The 26091-nt window shown below is 39.0% G+C and overlaps 1 protein-coding gene across 2 annotated transcripts in view; it reads left to right on the forward strand.

Annotated features, from left to right (window-relative positions):
• Positions 1-25546, forward strand: part of osbpl5 (oxysterol binding protein-like 5) — a 46454-nt gene extending 20908 nt beyond the window's left edge. Inside the window, exons 3-23 of one of the 2 annotated variants that reach the window (XM_030136505.1) lie at positions 5731-5886; positions 6143-6216; positions 7464-7544; positions 7880-7981; positions 8088-8291; positions 9760-9844; positions 9979-10141; positions 13290-13503; positions 13599-13783; positions 13940-14021; positions 14315-14413; positions 14627-14723; positions 14926-15024; positions 17302-17399; positions 17525-17614; positions 18231-18367; positions 19215-19394; positions 19561-19690; positions 19909-20023; positions 21809-21911; positions 23727-25546. In XM_030136505.1, the coding sequence (XP_029992365.1) occupies positions 5751-5886; positions 6143-6216; positions 7464-7544; positions 7880-7981; positions 8088-8291; positions 9760-9844; positions 9979-10141; positions 13290-13503; positions 13599-13783; positions 13940-14021; positions 14315-14413; positions 14627-14723; positions 14926-15024; positions 17302-17399; positions 17525-17614; positions 18231-18367; positions 19215-19394; positions 19561-19690; positions 19909-20023; positions 21809-21911; positions 23727-23862 (2610 nt within the window). In that variant the 5' untranslated portion in view covers positions 5731-5750 and the 3' untranslated portion in view covers positions 23863-25546. The remainder of the gene's footprint in view (positions 1-5730; positions 5887-6142; positions 6217-7463; positions 7545-7879; positions 7982-8087; positions 8292-9759; positions 9845-9978; positions 10142-13289; positions 13504-13598; positions 13784-13939; positions 14022-14314; positions 14414-14626; positions 14724-14925; positions 15025-17301; positions 17400-17524; positions 17615-18230; positions 18368-19214; positions 19395-19560; positions 19691-19908; positions 20024-21808; positions 21912-23726) is intronic. The other variant, XM_030136506.1, reaches the window with a different exon arrangement.
• Positions 25547-26091: the final 545 nt, after the last annotated feature.

The raw sequence follows: 26091 nt of genomic DNA on the forward strand, positions 1-26091 counted from the left end.
GATGGATCATGATGCCAAACGGTGCATTGGAGGTCATGACGGAAATCCTGCTTTGAGTCCAGCATTAATTAGGTCAACACACTCATTATACATTTTATCTCCCCCTCCTTCTCAGAACACACTGCATCTCCTTCAGACACTGTTTTGTTTTGCTCATGTAAGAAAGCTAGCTACAGCAGTCAGAGCAACACATGCAAATCAAATGATTGATGTTGCACTAATGACCTTGTGTACCAACAGTCTACTGTAGTTTTAAACCAGTATGCAGTTGCCGTCATATGACACACAGTGATAAAACTTGCAGTGCAGATAGAATGTGCCAGGTTCATTAACTGCCACAAACATTTCCCTAGATTTTCACTGTGATAGTTTTCATAAAGCTCAGTGCAAATAGTAAACCATGGACTGGAAAATCTTAAGCTGTGTTATCGTAGAAATTGTTTTACCTTCACTGCCAGAGGCCAGTATGATAACAAGTTCCTCATTTCTCCCACATAGTGTGTGTATTTTTACATTTTGTAAAGTGGATTATTATCAAACAGGTTGCTAGAATGGGTTGGTTCACTGATCTGTGGAAGGTTTCAGGGCTTTATTTAACACAAAACAAAGTGTTTTTTTTTTTTCCTAGCACAGTGAAGGTTATTATCAGCCAGCACATTCACACCCTTGTACCATGTGTCCCTGAGAGAGACTTAAATTTGTGTTTGTTAGATCAGTCAAGCATATTAAAAATATACAGGTTCGGACATGCCAATATGTTCCTTTACCAGACACCTCCCTCTTTCTTCACTCCCAGCTGCTCCAGTTGGTGTAATGATTACTGAACTTAAGCATGCCTCATACTTTCACCTCGACAAGGTAACTGTGGGTCAGGCTCTGTTGTTGTTGTTGTTTTATCTAACCTTCTATGCATAGCTCAAGGTTAATATGTGGAATCTGTGTTATTGACAAGCCTGGTGCTGCCACCACGGTGTTATCGCTGCACACCAGTGACTAAATATTAGCCTAGCACCTGTGTAGAATGACCGTCCTGCATGAATTCAGAGTTAACCTAGCGCTGCGCAGCTTGTGCACTGTAGAAAGAATGAAAGTAATGAATGTTAATGCTTTACTCTTTAAGGAAGTAATTGGAGGGAGAGGGTAAGCAAGAATAACATCTGGATTTCTCCTGCATTTTCTGTCTCTAAACTAAACTCTAAACTTTCTCACGAAAGTTTTGAGAAAGGAACGTCGGTCTGTGTAACTCCTTGTTTCTCTTAGCTTGATCACACAAGATTGGTTATCAGAAATGCCTTTTTGGCTTGTTATCCCTGTTTATTATAGATAGCAGCATTAGTCTCAGTAGTGATATCAGAGCCACTGATAAATATATTGAATTTCTTGTGGTTGTTGAAGTGGCACCATTTTTCTTACACACTCCAGAGCTCCTCTTTCTTTTGTAAATGTCACCACTGCACTTCCTCACCAAAATCAGGCAATTAAAGAGTCCAGTGTTTTTATGTAGCCTCACATTGTGCTGCTAATTTGGTGCTTATCAGCATCAGTTAAATAGACTTCATTTCTAAAACTGTGTCAACACTGAAACCCACACCATCCTTTAATAACATACTAAAAGATAACAAGCAATGGAATGTTTTATTTGATGATATATTTCTGTGTTGATGTCAACATATTTGAGCTTTTGCAGAGGACTGAGGCGTGGCCTTCCATGCTCTACTTTTGCCTCAGGATCGAGCCTATTCTATCACAAGTGACTGGATTTCTTAAAATTATATGCTGCTAATGAATTATGTGCACTATCTGGCATTTCCTGTTTTTTCTATTTTAAGTGTACCTTTTCCTCCTCAGATAGTAGTAGTAGTAGTAGTAGTCAGTGTGAATTTACCTTTAACTCTGTAAAGCCTGAACCATGAAATCATTGACAAAAAAGTCCAGTTCTTTGAAACTCGCACATTTATTGGTCCATCTGAACAACCAACAAAAATGTTTTTCAAACATCAGTTTCCATGTATGAGTTTCAATTTTGTATCTTATTTGATACATTGGGTCTCAATGCTCAAATATTATTATTTTTGAACAAACAAAAGCATAATATAACACAAATATGTCTAACAAATTGGTAATTCCTTTTCTAAATTGTCAAAGTTCTGCCTCCTTCTTCATTAATAACAGTCTTGTAGTGTCACTGGAAAGGCCTGTGTTGAATGAATTCCTCCCCCCTGTTGGATTATTCATGAATTGCATGTATCTAATTGTATACATCAGGTTTTTCAAGAAAAAAAATATCACACTGATCATGCAGGGCTTCAAAACTCATCAAATTTGATATGTTTGGTGTTATAGGGTTAGTCACTAAGCCATGGGAGCTATACCTGATTACACCTGAACAGATGGACATTAGAGACACATGCAAGTAAAAATGTGACTTTAATTATAACAGTTAATGTAGTAAAATAAGCATGCGGCCACTGCTGCTTGTTTATGTGTGTTATATAGAAATGCACATTCAATTCACCCTGCTGTGCTGCAGCCATTAGGTTTGGCTAGTTGGGTAAAAGAGTTTTCTTTCTCCTTTAGCACTACATCATATGCATGTGTAATCCTCTTCTCATTCTGCAGCAGTAAGACAAGCGCACGGTCACGTATGCACGTCGTCTGCACTGTCACTTCACACTTGAATCATTCAGCACGCACACGGCCGGGCAAGTCCACACACAACACACACATTAAGCATGCATGAAGGCCACACCCATGCTGTGTCTAGACTGCATAATATGCTCATGCACAATCCCACCCTGCAGCTGTGGGAACCAGATGTGATTGGTTTGTTCTGTCAGTGTCCATGTCAGCCTACGACAGCATGACCTGCTTTAGTTCTTGTACTATTAGTGGATTTAATTCTGTCTGTACGTATATTTGAGCCCATTGTGTTGTGTAATACTAGAGCTTCAAACTCTACATCATGCAGCCTGCTCCCCACTCAGGGTTCAGCAGTGTACTACACATGTACACATGCACTGCAGCAATTGTGTGCTATTTTTAGACCTGCCCCACAAGTACAAATAGTGCCTCTTTTTGTGTAGAAAAAAAAAGCACCTTTCTCTCTAATATCTCGGTTGTTCGTCGCTGCCTGTCTGAAAGGACACATGACTAGGGGGCATGACGAAGTAATACAAATAAGAGACCACAAAATCCAAAATAAAGAATGGGTTTGGACATGAGTCACAGAAGTAGCAGGGAGTGGTGTGACAACAATGTGCAAACTTGACTGTTATTTCACATTTTACATATATATTCGCCCAAAAGGCTTATCTTGGTTCTGCTTGGATGTTTCCAAATCCCATATACGGTCTCCAAATCTCAGTTTAAGCAATTGCCAACCCATTGGTCTCTTATTCAGCCCTATGCACACTGCGACACAGTGCACTGACATCATGAGCCAGTGTAATCACAGTTGAATTATGTGGGAGAGTTAAAAATGAATCATTCAGTAAAAATGTATGAATGATATTTATGCAACATGCACTTCGGGGATGTTGTAATTGAGCACTTGTGGGCGAGACCGCTCCGTAGGCTGGGAGTCAGAGGGTCTGGTTTGCTGTATGTATTTGTGCACTGAGAGAAGATGAATGGGATTATATTGATCTGGGCTGAACACAGTGAGCCTTCCCAGACAGACCCAGGTGGTAACGGCTACGCTCCATTAACCTCAGTGTTTTACTGACAGCTCCGATTTGCTAGGATCAACTTACTACCCATTCGAACGAACATAATGATCTGTCTGGAAACAGCAGTGACCCTCAGCTGTTGTTAGTAACATCCTCTGATCAGTTTGCAACTTGTCAATTGTTGCATAGTTTAGTAGAGAGTGAAATGAAGTAGACAGATGAGGATGAGGATGAGTGGCGTCTTTTGTCTCCGTGTATCAACAAAACATCTTTGTCACTAACAAACACAACCTCACAGATGACATGAAGTCTAGACATAGGTCTGTCTAACCTCTGTATGGTCCTCTATGGTTGGATTTATGTGTGTGCTTATTTTTGCACCCTTCAAGTGGGCATGACAGACTGACTCATCCCCTCACTGCTGTAAATTAAAGACAGCAGTGACGACATTAGATTGCAAAGCCCCCGTCTGATCCTGTATATTTAACCGCACCAGAGATTCTGTTTTAAGAGTTACAGTAGTGCTTTTAATTGTGTTTATTCTTTGTGTGATTCGAGTTGACCTCCAAAGAAAATTGCTAGTTTAGTTTTAATTTAGTGGTAGTTTTTCAGGTATTATCAGCAAAGTCTTTAATTATAGAATCTGATAAATGTAAAATGAAAGAATGCATGACATGAGATATGATTTACAAAGCTGCTGTTTTTTAAAAGTCCCATGTGCAAAGTCATTTTATTTTTGTAAACGATGAACCACAGAGGTTGTTCCCATAACAGGAGAGATTAGTACCATTTAGCTAAATCAAAAACTGCATCTGAAGTAATCTAGTATAGGAATCAGATTCAGTCAGACTTGGTTTTGTTTTATTTTAGGTCATATCCAGTTGTTCACTGTAGTTTTTATATAATTTTATTCTTTATATTTGAGTTAACTAAACAGTTTGTTTTTAGTTCCAGTTGTTAAGAATTCTAATAGTCTTGCCCTCTATGGTTGCATGTGCATAGACACATTAAAAGTTGTATTCATTATTAGGGGTGTGTACTGGCAAGAATCTGGCGATACAATACAAATCACAGTACTAGGATCACAATACAATATATCATGATACTGTTAAAGAGGCAATTTTTCATTGGTTTGTTTTTGTTTGTTTTTTTAAGATTTGTTGCTGGAAGAATTGAATTACACCAGAAAGATGCGCACATACTAAACACATTTTTATTTGATCACAACAGGATCTAATGCTTTATCACAAAATCTTCCTGTGTTAAAACTTAAATTATATTTTACAAACTTTAAAGTTTAAGATCCTGCTCAAATGTTCATATTCTATTAGTTTACAACTAACATCATAACATTATTTTTGTGCAATCCTAGCAAAGGAACTAACATCTGCTTTTAGGATGCTTCAAATATCATTATTTAATAAAACACTGTTAAATAATACCAAAAAAAACAAAAATTAACCTATCTGGATTTGAATAAATACCTAAAAATATCGATTCAGTACTTTTAAATATCAATACAGTATCGTGAAATGAAATATTGTGATATATTTCAGAACCGATATTCTCTAACACCCCTATTCATTATCAACATTAAAGAAAGGATTAGTGCTTTTTTTCTTATAGTTTGCAGACTGTCTTTGCACTACAGAGCTGGCTGATGTGGGCAGACGGAGTGGATGGAGGAGTGGTGGTAATGCTTGTGGCGGCTGTGGAGTGTGGCCTTGGACAGTGGCTCTCTGTGGACAGCTTGAGCGAACTTGGGTGGAAACACTATTTGTCATGTACGCTGACAATGTGCAGTGTGAACGGCGTGTCTCTGCCATGCTCGGTCCCATTATGTGGACAGGCTGACATGTCTCCATACAGTAGTTCTTTGTTTGCATAGCCGGAGGAGATAAAGGGTGGGGGTCCAGAGAGGCTGATGGACAAACACGGAGAGAACTGTGTCTGTAATTTTAGAGCTTGGCGAGATATTTTTGAAGATTTTGATGCCATCTCAGTTCTCGGTCTTCCTTTGCCATGTCTTAGCGTCGTTCCCTCTGTGTTTGTGTCTCTGCAGAGGGCAAGCAGGTTGTCAGAATGAAGGAGGAGAATTTGTTCCATCGGAGGTTTTCTCTGTGCCCGAATGCTGTCTCCCCACCTAAAATCGACCCCCGCACCCTCACCCGGAACCTGTCTTATGGAGGAGACAACGACCTCTACAACCTCAGCGCAGGTAAAGGCCGCAAACCAACAAACGGCGCGTGGATATGGCAGGAATATACAATAACGTGTAAAGTGTGCTTGTGTACTTTGCACTGTTTGTGAGATTACTGTGTATTGTGTTGTACTGTTCTTATTTCATACAAATCAACAAACCTCTGCTGCTGCTTTTTTAGCTCCTTTGGCGGCTGTCATGCTTTAATTGTCTGTCAGCAGGTTTATTCACCAAGTTCATTTGTATGTGACTGTGTGTTGTGGGTTCCCACCAGGCAGTGAAACAGACAGGAACGGTCTCTCCATGCTGAGTAATGAACTTAGTCCTGCCCAATCACCAGGCAGCAAGGTAAGAACACAGCTCCTGATTGGGCAGCTCTTTAACAGCACACCAAAGTCTTTTATGAGTTTTGTGATGATTACTTTCTTAACACCCTTTAAACATCAGTGCAAAAGTCTTAGGGCTTGTTTTGAGGATTTTTCTTACTTTTTAGGTAAAATCTGCACAGACAAGTGTTTATGTTAAAATTTAAATAGCTTAGAATAGTAACAAGAAAGTCATGAGGTAAAGTAGAACATTTCCAGCCTTAAAAAAGAAAATGTTGCATAACAGCACTGGAAAAAAAAAAAAACGAAGCATATGTAGTTTTAAGTGAAGACACTGGACCAAAGTGCCGTGGTGGGAACTGTGTCTTTTGGCAACACAAGCTTTTTATTGAGCAACTAAGCTTTTATTGTGTTGCTGCTGCCTCTCCTGTTATGTTGTACTGTTCCTAACAATCTGTCTCCATTCCTTGGTAATACAAATAAGGAATGGTCAGTAAATGTTGACAGCTGCAACGGGGTTACCTCATCTTGTCTTGTCTCCTCTCCTGTTGTCGCCTCACCCTCCCTTGTCTCGTAATATGACTTATTTATTATGTATGTGGAAAAATTCCCAAGCGCAGCTGCATTTTTGGCCCTTTCTCTTGTCCTAGAAACCCTTATGGAACAATAGGAGACTGATCACAGCCTCACTCTTGGATGTTGTCATTTATACTGAGTATTGTAATGTTTAGCTAAGATTTACTGCCTTTGTGGGCTCGCCATATAGCACTGTGTATCATACTGGCTTAGCACAGCAAAAGTATCCTGCAGTTTCACTGTGAAATGCAGTTGCAAGCCATACTATGAGTTACTAGTAATAATCTGTGTTTAGTGATTAGTGGAGATGAGCCAACAATCTGTGCCCTCTGCTGTCTAATAAAAACTCTGACGTAAAAGCAGATGTACTACGTGATAAACAGAACGGTGTATAATCTGATTTTTTTTTTTTTTTTTTTTTTTTATGATACACAAACATATTAAACAACATACAGAGATGAGAAGATCGACAATTTAGGCTTAAGCAGCTGAGTATAGCGACTGAATGTAAATGTGACTCCTATATTTATTATTTAAAAGCCATAGTTGTACTTGAGTTACTCTGCTGTTATTGAACAAAATGTAATTGACAACCAGAATAAGTATGAAGGACGAGAATTTGGTCTATTTTGTTTGTCTGTAGTTTCCTGTTGATCCTCACTGACGGCCCTCTCTTGTCCCTCCCTCCTCCAGTCTGAGTCCAGGATGTTTAATGGTCTTGAGAAGGACTGCCCCTCCCCTACAGAAAAGCTGGCCCGGAAGGAGTCTCTTAAGGTACACATCACTTCCTGTACTGTTTCCAAAAAGCTAGAGTTGCTGAGCATTACTGTTACTAGAATCATCATTACTCTCTACTATTTACCTCTTTGTCTTTGTAAATGCACATTGGTGTGAAAGTATTTGGGCAGCGTTTTAAGTGTCCCGGAGTCTCAAGTGTACTCTGTTATTATGTGCTATAATTATCACTCATTTATAACCAAAGGCACATGTTTTCCAGGGTTAAACCAGCATTTCTTTGACTCTGCTTCCACCTAGTGTTTATACTTTTGAGATCAGGCCACTGAGCAGTAAGACTGATGACTCAACTATGTTATTTTTACGTTTCACAGGTCCAAAAGCAGAATTACAGGCAAGAAAAGAAGCGGGCAGCTAAGGAACTGTTCAGCGCATTAAAGGACCCCAGTGTTGTCATCATGTCCAACTGGTTAAAGGTGCAGAAATGGCGTCTCAGTGTCTTTTTATACTACATTGTCTCCCTATCTTTTCCCACCATTGTATACAATTTTTTATTTATTTATTTATTTATTTTATTTTTAGATCCGTGGCTCATTAAAGAGTTGGACCAAGCTGTGGTGTGCACTAAAGCCAGGAGTTCTCTTGATCTATAAGACCCCTAAAACGGACCACTGGGTCGGGACCATCCTGCTCAGCGCATGCAAGCTGATAGAAAGGCCCTCAAAGAAGGACGGCTTCTGCTTTAAGCTCTACCACCCACTGGAGAAATCCATCTGGGCTGTCAAGGTCTGACATCGCTCAAGGCGTTTTTTGAACCCTAGTAATAACGTATGAGCAGGTTAACTCGAGTGACTGTCTTCAGGACTAAAAATCTGGGATTTTGGATGATGATGAATGTAGTGAAACATCTATCAGGGTTCCTACGCAAGTATGGAAAGTATGGAATTTGATTTTATAAATTCAAAGGTCTGGAAAAGTATGGAAACAAATGTATGGAAAAATATTCATGTTTCCAAGACTGTTACCACTGTTCTATTTTCTAAAACATAGAATTATGAATATCTAAAAAAAGAAATGGATCAGTGTGTTTTTTTAAGGCACTTGCTAGCACAGCTATAATGTTTGTGTAAGAGCACATACAGTAGGCTACACGTCGCAGGAAAAATTTGGACAGATTGACAAGTTGAGTGCCCAACCTTCTGCTCCTGTCCTCCTCCAACCATTTTTAAGGCCCACCCAGGTGTCATCAAGTTTCACTGCTGCTTCAGCGGACAGGTGATGTCCACACACTGTTTGTAAGCGAGCTATTCAGCATGCCTTGTATGATCGTTGGCAGAACTCATCATGGGTAGATGTCAATTCTCTGACGACTGGCTCATACATCCCAAATATACAGATTGGTTGACTGGTTGGAATTGTTTTTACCAAGACATCTAGAAATTAGGGTCTGAAAAAAGCATGGAATTTTGAAATTTCAAATGTGTAGGAACCCTGATCTATTTTTCCTGTGGATTTTAATTGCTGTCAACTCAAGACAAGATTTGAAATTTGGGGCTCCTTTAGCTTCACCCTCAAAGATCTTGAATTATTTAGTGGCAACTTCCAAATGAATTTTCATTATACTACACTAAGTCATTTATACTTGTCACAATTTGTTCTAATATTATCCTCTGCATTTTGTGTTTTTCATTGTAAAGAAGGTATTTTCCTGTATTTAATTTGCTGATTATGTAGATGCTTCTAAAAGCTCAGAATTAATTCAAAGTTTATAATGTCAAAATAGAGAAAACTGAAGAAAAAGTGGCTTTTAGCAAAACATACCATTTTCTGAACATAAAATCAAGCCTCTTTAACCACTGCCATTTGTTGCTACAAGGTTTACTGGTTAACCAGTGTTGTGGAAAATGGCAGTTTTTTCTTGTTGACTGTGGAGCCTTTTAACATCCAAATAAGACTCATCTGATGTCAGTGAAGAGCTGATTGGTAGGGTTAATGGTTCAAGAGTTATTGAACATTTTAGACCAGTAGATGTTTATGTCTTTGAGGATATGCATGGGGTCTGAATTTTGAAAGATTAGTGGTAAATAGTGACATACATTTCTGTACACACTCATTTATTTTACTGTCATTATCATTTCTAGACACTAATTACCCTTTCTAATTCAGCACCACCCTTATAGACCATTTGTTTATGCTGGTACAACATGACTAAAGTGGCATGATGCATGAATCACTGTGTCGTCCATATGCTCAGGGTCCCAAAGGAGAGAATGTTGGCTCCATCACACAGCCTCTACCCAGCAACTACCTGATCTTCAGAGCAGCCTCTGAATCTGATGGTAAGCCTCATGTATTGTTGTGCGTGGAAGTGTGTTTCCTAGCATATTTTGAGATAATTGAATTTACTATCACAAGCAGAATTTATTGTTAGCATGCATCCTCGGCTGCATCTTAAATTTGTCAATGTCTCCAGGCCGGTGCTGGATGGATGCCCTGGAGCTGGCTCTAAGCTGCTCCAGCCTTTACAAACTGACAGCCAAAGCAGGGAGAGAAGCCGATATCAGCACGTCTTCAGAGTCCTCACACATACTCCACCTGCTGCAGTCAACGGCGCTGACAGACGCGGAGCTGCTACAGTGAGTAATACACACAAATCTGCACACATCTAGCTAATTTATCTACATCTCCAGTCAATCAGTCGATGTTATTGGACATTGCATCCTAAAAACACCCTTTAGGTTGTTGCCAGTTTAACCAAATACATTCACGGTACGTTAGTTATGTAGGAATCTGTCTGAAATTCCCAAATGATATGCCTCTACAATATTGTCTCTGTCCTTTTCTAGTCATCTGCGCAGAATCACAGCTTAAGATAAATGAATTTCCGAGAAAATATCGTGGCTCATTGCAAAACACTCTCAAACCAAGCAAGGCTAGTTAGTGTTAACTGATTTAATAACTAAATGCAGACGAGTGCAGTTGTTTTGGTGATATACTAACCGCACACACGTTTATGAACATCAGGAGAGAGTTCATTTCAGTAAACTAAAATCTAATCAATAGAGCAGCACAATTTAAAATAGGGTCCAAACAAGCAGATCTGATGAGGATGCATGTGATTTACTAACTACACAGGCACTTACAATCTGAAATATCTGGAGCAACAGTGAGGTTGAGGTAAATGCTGTAGGGAAAAGGCATATTTTATACAGGAAATTGTCTTTTTTTGACCAAAGCCAAGCAGCCCAACTCAATTTTTTTTCAGTAAATGAACATAAATACCACAAAGAAAATAAAAATGCAACATTATTAGTGATATATGTGTTTGGGGTTCCATCTTTTGGCTGTTCAGCTGCCTCACAGCAAACTGCAGCTTTTATAGCCACATTAAATGCAAAATGAGTTGAAATATGATTTTATCAGTGTTGAAGCTGCAGGAGTCCAAAAAAAAGCTATATCCTATGTCAAGACAATAAGTATAAAGACTGTGATTCCCACTCCTGTTTTCTCTTAGTTCTGCTTTGCTTTGTTATTGAATCTGTGTGGTCTTAACTTGTACATACTGTATATGTGCATGCACTTTTGTTTGTCTGTTATGCACATTGAGCAAAAAAAAAGAGGAGAGGAACCTAAGACTAGCTAGTGTTTTTGTCATTTTCATCTGTGAAATATGGGGTGTGATTATCTTGGGGTAATTATGTTCCTCTCTCCAGTGCTGAGTGTGGTGAGGACTTGCCCTAGTTTTTTGCTTTTTGTAACACTCAAACAGGGAGAGAAATTTGCTTCACAAGGAAGTGGAAAAAAAATCATGGTGTCTTGAGGAGAGTGAAAATGTGGTCAGACAAACTGCAGGGTTTTAGTCATAAATATGTAACCATATTTGCATAACTGCCGTGTCTTTTTAGTTTTCTTGCCCGTAGGCGCGCTTGTATCTTAGTTATTTTTCAATTTCCTTTCAGGATTTGGCATTGTTGTTTGCACCCTTTACATCGTTTATTAGACATCCCTTTCCCTTCAAACCCCCACCTCCTCTTAACCTCCTCTGTGGCCCAAACCCTCCCTCTGGCCAACAATTCCAGCTCTTCCTCCTCTCCAGCTCCTCTCGCAGCCAATCATGCTATCCCACAAGATCACATGACTGACAGAGGAGCAGGAAGATGGAGTAGACTGTGAACCACCCAGAAAGAGACGGCAGCAACACAGCCCGCTGCAATCTCACCACACACACAGAGAGGAAAACACACACACAATCAGGAAGCAGGTGTGCCAGAGTCGAGGAAACAAAACGGCACCTTTTAGTGACTCTGACAGAAGACATTTATACACACACACACAGAGACAGCAGAGGAGATAAAGAGAGACCGCGCTCGTGTTTGGATTTTCTGGCAACATCAACGGTGGTGTTTTTATTTCCAGAGGAAGAGTTTGTCTGTGATTCTGGTCTTTCTGGTAAGAGAAGCTACCTGTGTTGCAGGGCGTGTTTGGGTTAATAAATAACACTGCTGTTTGGTCTGTGAGCCAGTGTGCAGAAATGCAATAGTTCAGGTCTGTTCAGCCCTCAGACGTTCAGAGGTTAGAACCTGCTGACTGTTGCGCTTCTTGTTGTTTGTGTCCATATTCTTTTTTCTAAACGTGACACCACTATCATCCTGAGGGTCTTCTGTTTTAGTTTGTGATTGTGAAATTAGTTTGTGACTTAAAACTAAAGCTAATATGTTGGTGATTAAAACCTGTTTAAATGTGTGACTGTGCCTGTTTGTTTGAGTGTCTGTCTCTCTTTAAATGCATTTGCTTTTGGATGTATGTGCCCATTGTAGTACACAGATGTCCACTCTTAGACTTGTAAAATGGCTGTTGGATTGGAACCGTGATGTTCCCATTTAGGCTAACTATTGATTTCACCCGGTCTCCCTCTCTCCTTTTTCTCACTTCTGCTTTCACCAGCCATTTACAGACTGATGTGTGACATTCTTCTTCTTTTCTTTCTCTCTTTTTTTTTGTAAATTTAACTTCACTCTAACAGCGAGAGCAAACAGACCCGAGGATTGTTTCAGTGGGTCTTAGACGAGAACATTCCACAGCATTATTGGATTATTCAGTCTTGTTTGCAGTTGTCTCTTGGTGTGTGTAAGCACGTGTTCATGGTTGTGTATTATATCATCCTTTTTGTAGCCAGTGATATGTATGAGTATTAAGGAGTATAAGGATGTGGTCTGGTTGTCCTGGCAACCAGACGTGTCGTATTTGCTGAATACATACAAACCCCCAGGCCAGGTGTGTTTTTTGTCGTGGATTCTCTCTCACGCAGTACACTTACTAATCGTAACTGTGAGGTGGATCATATTGGAGAACATCAGACATTTGAAGGCCCTTTAGAGGTTCATTAATGGTTATATCAGTTTCTCTTGAAGGTTTTCATTATGTTACAGGCTATGCCGCCTTAATGGAAAGGCAGTCGTCAAAATGGGAGCAAAATTATGTAAGACGTCTGTATGTTGTTCATGTGACGGTCATCTTTAAAATCCTTCCACACTGTAAAGCTTCTGCAAACTTCCATCCTCAATTTAATTATCCCTGGTAATTATATGCTGACAGTCTGAGCACAACATATAAGTCAGAGGCTAAACTATGAGACGTTATGGAGACAGTTCCTCATTAAATTATGCAATTATCTATCTTGTTGGGAATATGTACAGGGTTTGTTTGTCTCAGGAAATTCAGCTGCAATAAAGCAGGGCTTAATATAGTTGTAACCTTGGTGCTGACTTCTTCGTTTGCCATCAGGTTGAATGACAGTGCGCTGCTGGGCAATCACCACATGGAGCATGACGGTTTTTCTGACAAATCGGAGCGTGAGGCTCATGACGACTGGGACACCACAGCCAACGAGAACGGTGGAAGACTGACAGAGGAGAGTGACATGGACCAATCAGATGAGCTGTCCCCTGGGCCACAGGCCACGGCCTACATAGAACAGAGCACAGAGGAGATGGCTGAGGTGAAACAGCACAAAGTTCACACACACACATCACTTTACTTGAACCTCTTCAGTGTCTAAAGCAGCCCTATCTGTGTCTTTGTGTGTCCTATTAGGCTGGAGAGGCATCCCAGGTGGAGACTGTATCAGAGGAGAACAAGGGTCTGATCTGGAGTCTGCTGAAACAGTTGCGACCAGGAATGGATCTGTCGAAAGTGGTGCTTCCCACCTTCATCCTGGAGCCACGGTCTTTCTTGGATAAGCTGTCTGACTATTACTATCATGCTGATCTGCTTTCACAGTGAGTCATTTTGAGTCAGTGTGCTGTGTTAGTGTGTACCAACACATTTGGTTAAATGACTTTCTCTCAAAATATAATGGACACCAAGAATCGTCATATATTCTATTCTCTAAATAATTGGTTTTATATATGTGTTTTCTGTCTTTCTTATCACAGGGCTGCACTGGAGGAGAGTGCATATGGTCGGATAAAGCAGGTGTTGAGATGGTACTTGTCTGGCTTCTACAAGAAGCCTAAGGTAAGGTCACCTCACTCACATGTCCGGCTATTGTCCTGTTGATTGGAGAAAGAAGCCCAGTTTTTGCAACGTCTTACTGTTTTTTATGGTAAACATTAAGCTCCTTTTGCCTCTACTTTAACTATTTACAGGTTTAAGCAAGTAATTTTAGCACTTTGATCAAGTGTTGCCAAACTACAGTCTCACTAACTTTACCTTAAAAATGAAGAGTAAAATAGAGAGAACTTTTTTATTCAGCTGTATGTGCATTCTGTATGGAGGTAACTTACACTGCACTGTGTTGACATTTTCAGGGTCTAAAGAAGCCTTACAACCCAATCTTAGGGGAAACATTTCGTTGTTGCTGGCTCCATCCTCAGACCGACAGCTGCACATTCTACATAGCTGAACAGGTGAAAGCAGATTAGTTCTGTGAATACAATGCATAAATGCACACAAAATTATTCTAGTCATGTGTGAATTATTTTGCAGAATTGAGCAAACACACAGCACACACCTGCAAAAAGCAGCAAGTGTTAAATTCTATCATGCCGCATGGATATGACACCTTTTTTCTCACTCTGTTGCTCATATCTCTCTCTCTCTCTGTGTGTGTGTTCTGCCAGGTGTCCCACCATCCTCCCATCTCTGCCTTCTATGTCTGCAATAGGAAGGATGGTTTTTCTATCAGCGGAAGCATCCTGGCCAAATCCAAGTTCTACGGTATATATAATATGATAATACATTATGAACCACTTTATGGACGTAAACACTTACTATATGTTCATTCACCTCTTGAATTACTTTGTCCCTGAATGTCCTGATAAATGTCCTTCAGAGGCTCCATAAATGGCAGTCAGTGTAACCTCTTTAAAGGGGAAAGGGGCCTTGAATCAAACACCTGTCTGTCCTTCTGCTGTCGTAGGTAACTCTCTGTCAGCTATTCTTGATGGCAAAGCACGGTTGTTGTTTCTGAGCAGAGATGAAGAGTATGTCATCACCATGCCCTATGCTCACTGTAAAGGTAATCTACAATAAATATTCAGATCTCTTAACTCGTATAGTATTGCAAGTTTTTTACTACTGACTATTGGTTGGAATTTTGTGCTTTAATTATATTTGTGTGGAGGATTTGCTTACCTCACATCTCTAATTTTCACTGTATTTGGGATTTTTGGATTCTAATATGTTTGACCAGCATCAGTCTTGTTGACTGCCAGCAGCCAGTCCATAAATAAAATTACTTTTATTGGTAGATTTTTGTTGCATTATGATAAAGGTTGTTTCAAAACTTCATAGAATTGACTCAGTTCACATTTTTACACCGATACTCATATGTGAGTCTATAAAGACCAGGGTCTAATTTGTCAATTTATAAAGGGCTTGTTTGTCTGGTTTAGGTGCATAGCTGTACGTAATTGCAGATTACAAAACAAAATCTAAAAATCTAATTTTATTGGTCCTCTACTGCTACTCAGGGGAGACCAAGACACTGGAGATGCAAAAATACATACAGTTGTGGAAAAAATTATTAGACCACCCTTGTTTTCTTGAATTTCTTCTTCATTTTAATGCCTGATACAACTAAACATACATTTGTTGAGACAAATATAATGATAACAAAAAATAACTCATAAAACTTTAGTTTCAGAGCTGATATCTAGCCATTTTCCATGTTTTTCTTGATAATAACCAAAATCACTTAAGTTCTTACATCAGTATCTATGTCATTGTACTGCCAAAAACAGTGCTTTTAGGTATTCCATGTTTTCTTTTCTGTCTTAGTCACATGATACACACAGGAGTTAATACTTGATTGCATAACCATTGTTTTTGATGACTTTTGATGGTCTAATAATTTTTTCCGTGACTGTATGTGAGTCCCAGCCAGACACACATACGTACGAGACAATAACAAGAACGGTGCAGAGTGAATTCATGCATGCACCTCACAACAGAGACTGTTCTGGTGTAACGCCAGTCAGATGGTGCTGGTGCATCATGGTACATACATGTATACATCACACTCAATGAAATCTGCCCAACTCTGAGTATAGTGTTGATTTGAAATGAGACCATTTTTGAGGTGTGTTGTGAAGGTGTTCTATGTAAATGTTGAGACCATAGAATGTTGAAATTTTTATTAGGACTGTATTAGTCATGGAACATTCCTATCATGGACAAATCAGCTTTTATGCAACAGCTCAATATGAATTTTACACAAGAACATTTATTGATTTTGTACAGGGCTTACAGCAAAATGTGAAGAACAACACCATCAAATCATAAACATAAATTGTCTTAAAACAGAGCTTTGTTGTGTTTTTGAATGAATTCCATTTGGGACCCCTGGCTCACCCAAATGACCTTGGTGGTTTGTGACCAAGCTGGTTACATTTGAATCACCAAACACACCCACAGTACAGGATGTCAACATGGAAACTCATCCACCGCAGGCACAAGGATATTTGTTCACTATGACTGCTCATATGTAATTTAATCCCAAGCTCCCACCTGTCTTAGTCAGTATGTCTGAGCTACTGGTTCTGCTTTGGCCATGGTCACTGTTTAAATCAGGTGGAGTTTCTGTTTATTTTGAAGTTAGCACTGGTAATGTTGAAAATTAATTTTTTTTTTTTTTTTCTTAGAAAGAATTCACTCATTTTACTCATTGTACTAGTGGCTTTTCCATTGGACACCTGTGCAAAACTTTACCGATATTTACTCAGTGTTGAAAAAATAAAGTGCATAATGTTGGTTTTATCATTAAATCACAAATGTGATGATTTGTTTATTTATTATCACGAGATGACACAAGTCATTCCGTAAACATGGCGCCAAACGTAAATATCACGTTGATTTACAGATCTGTTTAATATATATTACCCCTCTATCTCCTACTAAATTCAAAAATGATTTGGTTTCCTGGTGTGTCCACACATACCACGTTGTGTTTCTTTTAAAACTCTTCTTCTTCGCTTGTTATAACATCTGTCAACATCCAATTTTTTTTTTTTTTTTTTTGTATTGACGTGACTCTAGATGAGGAAAAAGGTCTTTCCAATGCAGTTTTGTGTGATATACCAATTTTGGTAGGCCTGAAAAAACACCTCTTGCCGGTGCAAAAACCTTTCATTGAAAAGCGAGAGTTTTGGCGAAATTGTCATTTTTCCATTAGGTAAATTTTTATGCACAACTTGTATTTGCGCAATTTGAGGATCAGTGGAAAAGCGACTGTTATTTTTCTGTTGCACTGCATCAATTTGCTGATGTTAATCTTTACTGCGTGTTTCTCCTCTAGGTATCCTGTATGGCACAATGACACTAGAGCTGGGTGGAAAGGTTACCATTGAGTGTGAGAAAACAAAATGTTTCATAGAGCTGGAGTTTAAACTGAAGGTATTTTTTTTCCCACATAGATTTACAGAATACAGTTGGTAGCACATTCTTTTTGACACTGTACTGTAGCTACTATAAGTTTCAGCTGATACTGCACTGTCTAACACTGTTTGTATTCAACACAGCCTTTCCTGGGAGGTTCAGGTTCAGTGAATCAGATCAGTGGGAAGATCTCTGTCGGAGAGGAGATACTGGCCACTGTTGATGGACACTGGGTGAGAATCATGTCCCGTTCATTCAACCTGAAAAAAATCACTAAGACAATAAAAAATATAAGCTCTGGCAGGGAGGTCTTTGGGAAAAAGTGACAGCAGTTTGTATGGAAAAAGTTAATGTAACAACACTGAATGAAATCTGAATTATAGAATAGATCTTTATTGTCACTGTTGCAGGAACAATGAAGATCACTTTCGCAGCTCAGTCCAATTTAGCAGCAAGAAACTTAGTGCAAAATGGACTGTATAAGAAAATATTCCACAGAGTATTAAGAAAAAATAGGACTGTGCAAAGGCTTCAGAATAAAATATTAATACACATATACTACTAAAGTACTACTAGAACTTCTGAATAACAATGCTGCACAAGTCTGATTTTGTTAAATTAACATAACAGTTGTTTTAACACAAGGTTAAACAGTAGCATAATTACATATCTGGCGTCATCCAGTTAAATAATCTGAATCACTGTGCATGAGCTTATTTTACGCAATTAGAGAAAGAATGTCCTTGGGCCAGAGCCATCACTGATTCAACTCAGTCACAGTGAAAATCACATAAACAATTTGTTCCTTTTTTTTTTTTTTTTTTTTTTTTTTTTTTTTACTGTGAACAGGACAGCGAGGTGTTCATTCATGAGAAACGCTCAGGCCTGCAGGAGGTGTTGTGGAACCCGGGTTCAGACATCCGCAGCAGCCGCCTCAAGAGACAAGTGGTCCAGTTAGAACAGCAGGGACAGTTTGAGTCTGAAAGGTAAAACGCACATCGCTTGGTCTTAAAGGGGTCATATTTTGCACTTTTATTAGTTTTTTGTTCATTTATTTGTGTATTTTGGGACCCTAACAGTTCGTAAAGTTTGAATTTGAACCCTTCAGTGCTGCAAAGCTATCTTTATATTCATTTTGGCAAAAATTGAGTGGATTTCTACAACCTGTTTTAATTCCTTCTTAATTTGTTACATCTTATGACTAGTTACATCACATTTGCACATATAAGGTCAAGACTTCCGATGAACATTTCCCAGAGTACGGCATACTTGTTTGTCAGCAGTAGCGGTTGTAGTCCATACTGAAAATATGTCCAAACTTCGAGCTGATTACCTAAAATGTTCAGTTGTTGGTTGTATTAACAAACACAAGTGGCTGAACGGGACAGAACAGCACAGTCAACAACCTGAACAGGGTGGGGCATAAATTGGCCCATTTGCATTTAAAGGGCCAGCGCTCAAAACAACCTTTCTGGTGTCATTACTCAGAAATATTGTTGAAGATGGACCTGTGGAGTTGAATTAATGAAGAATTCGGACCCAAGCATAGCATTTATAGTTTATGTAGACCACAGGGAAATGTTTTAAAATGCATAGTTCTATTTAAAAATGCAAAATATCACTCCTTTTAACATCCATGCAGTCACCTCTGAATGACATTCACTGTTCGGTTTTGCTGTATGAAATGTAATATTCCACACAGTTTATCTCATCAAAGTAAAGAAAGCACCAGTGTGACTCCTTAGATTGATGCAAACAAAATAATAACAGCTGTTGTCTTCACTGACTAATGGATTTTACATGTCCACACATTGCTTTGCGTTGTCTTATCAGGCTGTGGCAGCATGTGACCAGTGCGATCATGGATCGGGACCAGCTCCGGGCAACTCAGGAGAAATTTGTGCTGGAGGAAGCTCAGAGAAAAGAGGCCAGGGAGAGAGGAGACAAGCCCTGGATCCCACGACTTTTCCACCAGGACCCTGTCACATCCGAATGGACCTACAAGCACATAGAGTATGAACACACACACACACACACACACACTGAGCATGTGCAGTTTTCAGTTCAGTGTCACCAGAATTTAATGGGAGAGTATGAAAAAGAAAACATGGAGATAATGATGTGTGCAGATTGAAAACAGCGCGTCCACAGAGGAGTAATTATTAGTCATGTTTTGCAGCTTGCGGCCGTGGGACAATGAGCACTGTCTGGTTCAGTTCGAGAAGGACGGAGTGATTCAGACGCATGAGAAAAGCCAGAGGCAACACAACGGACTGTCCTACAGCCACAGCTGGGCCAGCCAGCAAAAGGTCAGCAGACCAGCAGCACGCACCTTGACACTGTTTTTGTATCTTTGAGTTAATCCTATCTACATAAAGACTGTTTCTCATCAAACGGCTGGTATTAGCGCTTGTTTCAACCAGAGCTCTGTTCTACCTTCAGCACATTGTCTCAGAACATACGTGTGCCATCAGTTTGTCGACTGTGACACCAGTTTTAACATTAAAACTCTCCTGCCTCTTCCCAGGCTGAGCTGAATGGAAAGCGCAGGAAGGCCAGCAGCCAACCGTCCAGCTGCAGCCAGAACACCGAGAGCAGCAGCACCACGCCAGAACCCACGCACGAGTCCTCAGACAATGAAGGTGAGATCCACGAACTCACACGTACTGGTTATTGTTAACAAAAAACTGAAGACAAAGAAAAACAATTTCTGAAAAAATAGAACTTCGATAAAAACTAAGTTTCACTAAAAGACCTCTGCCTTTTGTAAAGAAAATGCCTCAGCTCTCGTACTTTAGCCTCTTATGTTTATTGGATATGAAATGTGCCAGTTCTATGCCAGCAGATGGCAGCAAGAAGAAGTTAGAACTTAGGAGAGATTGTCATTGTCCAATTTGTGACACACTGAATACGACTGTCTTAGTTTGGAGCAGGTCTCTTATAGGAGAAAGTCGGCTTGTTACCGAAGGGTTGCCAGTTCGATTCCAAGGACTGGCAGAAAAAGTTGTTGGCTGATATGCCCTTGAGCAAGGCAGTTTGCTCTCTGGGCCCCCGCTATGGCAAGCCCGCTGCTCCTAGTTTGCTAGTGTTTTGTGTTCCTGCATGTTCTAGAGATGGGTTAAAAGTAGAGTTTGAATATCAGTTTGTGGTAAATTGTACTGTATACTGACAATAAAGGATCTTAGTCTAGAAAGTCATAAAATACGTGGAAATGTGTCCAGGGGGGAAAAAATCACAAGGTCTGTTTGGAAAACATACTCCCAAACACTGACCCACAGTAGTGGGAAAAGGCATTTGGACACCCTTGAAATTTTCCACAATCTCAAATATTATCATGAATATTTATGGAAATATCTTTTTTTCTTGTCTCAGAAGGTGTGGCTGCCTCAGAAAGACACAAACGAATGCAAATGATGCTTATTGTTAACCAGAGAAAATACATTTAAATTCTGGACAGTTCTATCATGTCATGTACTGGATGGTTTTCAGTTTTGACCTCAGTGGAACAGAGCATGTGCAGAAGGGGCATGTGGGTTTGGAGAATGGAACAATACTAGAATAATACTAATTCAATGATTTAAGAGTGATTCTTAATGAAATATATCACAACTATGGGGCGTACAAAAGCTTTTTCCCACCACTGTAACTTCCTTTGATAGAGCAGAATGCCCAGACGCTAACCCCAGCTAGGCAGCATGAAGCAGCCTGAGACCAGCACAGCAGGGGTTGTTTGGCACAACGCTAACTGTTCTAATCTGAACACAAAGGATAATCTACTACAACTTTAAGTAATTTACACTTATCTGTTCCAGTAACCCAAAGTAAGGCGGCACCTTGATAAACTACAGGACAAAATTCAAACAGCTGTTAAAAGCTGTTTGACTGAGACAAACATGAAAAATTATGACATTTGCCTCGTCTAATTCTGCAGTGATTATTAGTCTCTTTCCCCTTCTTTCTTCTTGTCCTTATGATGCATCATCTTAAAGTTTATTCGGTACATTCATTATTATGATATTGACATGAGTTATTTTTTAATATGAATTGAAAATGAATTGCAGTAAAATATGTCTTATTATTTAAAAGTTAAAAAAATAATAAATGATGGGTGATGATAGATTTTTATGTCCGTGTCTGTCATAATGATTGAACAATGAGGAACTCTGTGTCACATGCCCCTGGCAAATGCACCATATTTAACAAAGACTAAAACCAACACAGAAACTCAACTCATACTGGACCATAAAACCTAAAGTTGGAAAAAAAAAAAAAAAAAAAACTAAAATAAATGTTCTTTTAAACTCAGCTGATATTGAAAACAAAAAGTTTCAACAAAATGAACATTTATAATATAACTAAACAGTGAGAAGTAGAAAAATATTATGACCTTTGTTCAAACTAATGTACATTTTTACCTGTTCTCTCAGGGTTTTCAAACCAGTGTGCACGGTGCAGTAAAGAGGTGAAGGACATCGCTCTGATCGAAGCCTCCATCACATCGATACAGAAGACACAGCAGGACATCCAAAGGTAAAAAAAATAAGACAGAACACCACAAGAACAAGGACAAGCTAGTACGGTTCACAGGTTGTTGAAGGGGAAAAAAACTAAATTATTATGTTATTTCTACATTCAAGCTGCCTTTATATTTGGGCCAGATCAAGCAGTGACACTGGGACACATTTCCTGTTTAATAGTCTCTGTGTTTAAACTAAATAATTTATCTCCATGTTTAATACATGTATGGATAGGTCTCAGTAAGTACTTTCACATGACGTGACATTTTACAGAAATTAAATTTTGGGGTAAAAATACTTAAATTACTGCTGCATGACACGGGGACTTGAAATGTTTTTTCCCTTAACGCAAATGTACAAGACATGCTGTTCTCATAAGAAATTGTTCCAAAATTAAACAAAGGGCTTTCACTATAATGTTGAACTACAGCTGTGATCAGTATTGGATCAAAATGTGTAAATGATAAGTTTTTATGAACACAAATACATTGTGACACAGGGACAGGAGTTTGTTGCTTTGTTCAGTCGTCAGAATAAAAGACTTTGCTGGAACTGAAACACTACAAATATGCTAATAAACATTTATTTAACGTACATATTACAACTGAAGTGATATATACAGCTAATAGCAGAGCATATTCGACTAATAACTGGATTGTACATAACCTTTCTATATGCTTGTACTATTGAATAATTAGTTCCTACAGATTCACAAGCTTGAAATATCACTTGTTCAAGCAAGAAAAAATGTTATTATTAAAGTTAATAGTGCATTTACGTATTTGTCAGAAGTATAACTTTACATAACCAGTTATATATTTTTTTCTACAAGTGATACTGAAATTTTGTCAACAGTTCTATGAATTAGAATTCTTAAGCTAAAAAATTAGCTTATTTAACAAATGATAGGTGAAATTTAACCCTTTCATGCATAGTGGTCAGTACAGTGGACAGTTATTCTACAGCTGTTCTATTGTTTATTCATGGGTTTTGTTGTTTTAGTTCCATATCAGCCAACATAGTGGACGCTTATGCATTGTCCCATACACTGCAATTCATACAGTTACTGTAACTTTGCTGCTCTTGAGAAACCTGATCTGCACTAACATGTTTGAGTGTAAATCAATTGCTAATTGTTATTAGACTGTAATTAACAAACAAAAAGGTTTATTTTTTTTGCATGTCCTCCTGAAACCCAGCAATGCATTTTGTCCTCTATAAGGGACAAAAGTTTGACAGTTTAACTTAAATGCTGTCCATTGCAAAGGACATTCCATTAAAAAAAATCAATCAATAAATAAAAATAATTTTAAAAATGTATCTGAAAAAACTGTTGCATTATGCAGTTTCCAATCAAGACATTTTTTTAATGTAAAAAAGCTAAAAATGTCAATTTCCTGGGTCTCAGGAGGATATTATCTTCATGAAATGAGTAATAACTAATATTAGAGTATGATAAAATGCAATTTAGTAAATAGCAGCATTAAAAATGTTTTTTATTTCATAGTTTTCACACAGTATATCACTTTCTGATGATGATTTTTAAATAAATGTTTCTTTGCTTCAAAACTTAAATACGTGGTGTCCAACTGAGTGGACATTTTTGTAACTCCACAAAAAATAGGTTCATTAAAAAAAAAAAAATCAATTGCATTATTTTTTCATGCCTAAAGAGGAACAAAAACACTCAAGAAAAAAAATATTGACTAAGGTTCTTATAATTCATGCATGAAAGGGGTAAATTTTTTACTGATGTTCACTCTCACTTGGTCTGGCCTATTATTTGTGTTGAATATTTGCTAAATGTGGCATCTTGGCATCTCTGCAGGAACCTGGTTGCTCTGAGTCGTCAGCTGGTCAGTCAGAGAGCGGCCAATGACAGCTTGTCGTTGACGGGCCGTCATTGCCTCATCCTCTGCGTCCTGCTCCTTTCACAGCTCCTCCTCAACTATGTCTTCACCTGAGCCCACTCCTCAGGGACCGGTTTCACTCTGACGCTGATCTGGTATCAGACCCCCCCCCCACCTCCCATCCCCCCCTTTCCTGGAGCACACACCCCTAATCAGCAACGGGAGAGGGAACCAGATCTCAGATCAGAGTCAGTGGTGCAACTCTGTCCCTTTGTTTCCTCAAAGGGGGCACAGACATTATAGCAATAAACACAGCCACAGCCACCGCCTGTCAGTCATCTGCAGAGAGGAACGGCACCCCCTAGTGTAGCCAGACTGAAACAGCACCGGCACCCACGCACTTTGGACAAGAGGAGGAGGAAGACAGATAAGAAACAGCCGAAAAAAGATTTAGAATTTAAAAAAAAAAAAAAAAAAAGTTTGAGGACGATGAAGGATGATTTTGTTAAACATAATGACAGAGAGGATGTCTCACCATTCCTTCGTGTCTTTTTATATTGCCCTGCAATACTGTTTATCTGTGAGTGTGCCTGTGTGTGTCGTCATTACCTACTTGGGGCCCCGTGGCTGCAGGTAGATCACCACTTGGACTTCTCCTACTCCCCTCCCACTCCAGATTTATGGGCCTTAACGCTGAAGCCAAAAAAAAGAAGAGAAAAAACAACGTATAGATGAAGAAAGAAATATCTTCCAACAGTGCAATTCTGTGTGTTTTGTATCGACGTACGCTCAAAAACACCCTGTCTCGTCTTTTAATGATGATGAAGATGATAATGATGGTGATTTTACCAAAACAGTATTTATAATCCGAAAAGACAAAGAGTACTTGTTTACACGGAGCACCGTATGTGTTCATAGTGACACACAGAAGAAGGGATACTAAATGCGAGGCAGGGCAGAGAGCCAAACAGAGTGTCTTTGTATTTGTGTGCCTGTAGTGCTGGAACAGAGGGAATAATCGCATAGCACTGCTCTGGTCTAGACCATGACACTAGTGTGTACAATCAGTTAGATAGAGAAGCAGTGAGCGGAGGAAGGGACGAGGGAGCCATGATTGAATATGAATATATGAGTGGAAAAAAATGAACTACCTTGGCCTAATAGACATCTTGGTCCACACCATGTTCAAGTGACTGTTTTAAGATGTAAACACTTAGTAATAAGTAGTTCTGCTTTTAATCAGTTTGTATATATTTGTCAGAGTACACTGACAGCCTGTGTGTGTCCAAAAGAGATTTCAGAATGTATTTATTGGGTGATTTAACCTTGACTTTCCTAATCTGATTCAGCTTGGAGGACGGAGACCAGGGGTGACAATCGCTCTCCCAGGGTTATGTCGGGTCATTACGTTTGTGTGGATGTGTGCGTGTGAACGAGCACATGTGTGCGAGTAAGCCATTATTTTTGTGCTAAACGGAGCCCGAGGTCTGAGGTCTCGAGCGTGTAACCTTAGAGCTTCAGTTTGGGCTCAGCCTCCGTTGGTCCGGCGTCACCAGTACTGATCTGCCCAATGAGAGACGAGCAGAGAGCACAAGACTCTGAATGCTTTTTATTTACATTTTAATTTGTTTTTCTTCTTTTTCATTATGTTCCTGTTTTCTACTCTACTGCCATGTTGTGGGGATTCTACATGCCAGATATTTTTGTTATATGGAACGAAAAGACACATGATGATGCCCGATGTTTTCATTCATACCTGTTGCATACTGTAGCACTACAGTAAAACATTTTAACCCTACCTGTGTCTGCCTGGGTGATTTTTATTCACTATCACTAAGAAAAGGATCCTGTAGTTCAGGGGTCTCAAACATGCGGCCCACCAAAGGTTCCAATCCGGCCCGTAGGATATTTTTGGTAAGTGCACAAATTCCATAGTCTTGAATTGAATTAAGCAACAAAAAAAATAGCTTGAATTAAGGAAAAAATTTGAATTAAGCAAAAAAATAAATCTTCAATTTAGCAAAAAAAATCCTAAATTTTGCAAAAAATCTTGAATTAACTTCAAATTTTTTTCTTTGTTTTAGTGCAAAAAAAAACATTAAATTATGAAAATATTTACATTTACAAACTATCCTGTAACAATAAAATGTGAATAACCTGAACGAATATGAACAACCTGAAATGTCTAAAGAAAATTATGCACAATTTTAACAATTTTCTGTCTGTTACTAAGTGTTAAGTGTCTTTGTAGATCCGATCCATAATGCACATGTAGAAATGATAAGCTGAGGCAGAATCTTTTTAAAATTGCACTTATTTTTCTTCAGAAATTTCTGTTTTTTT

The sequence above is a fragment of the Sphaeramia orbicularis genome, chromosome 6 (genome assembly GCF_902148855.1).
Source record: "Sphaeramia orbicularis chromosome 6, fSphaOr1.1, whole genome shotgun sequence".
Classification (NCBI taxonomy): Eukaryota; Metazoa; Chordata; class Actinopteri; order Kurtiformes; family Apogonidae; genus Sphaeramia; species Sphaeramia orbicularis.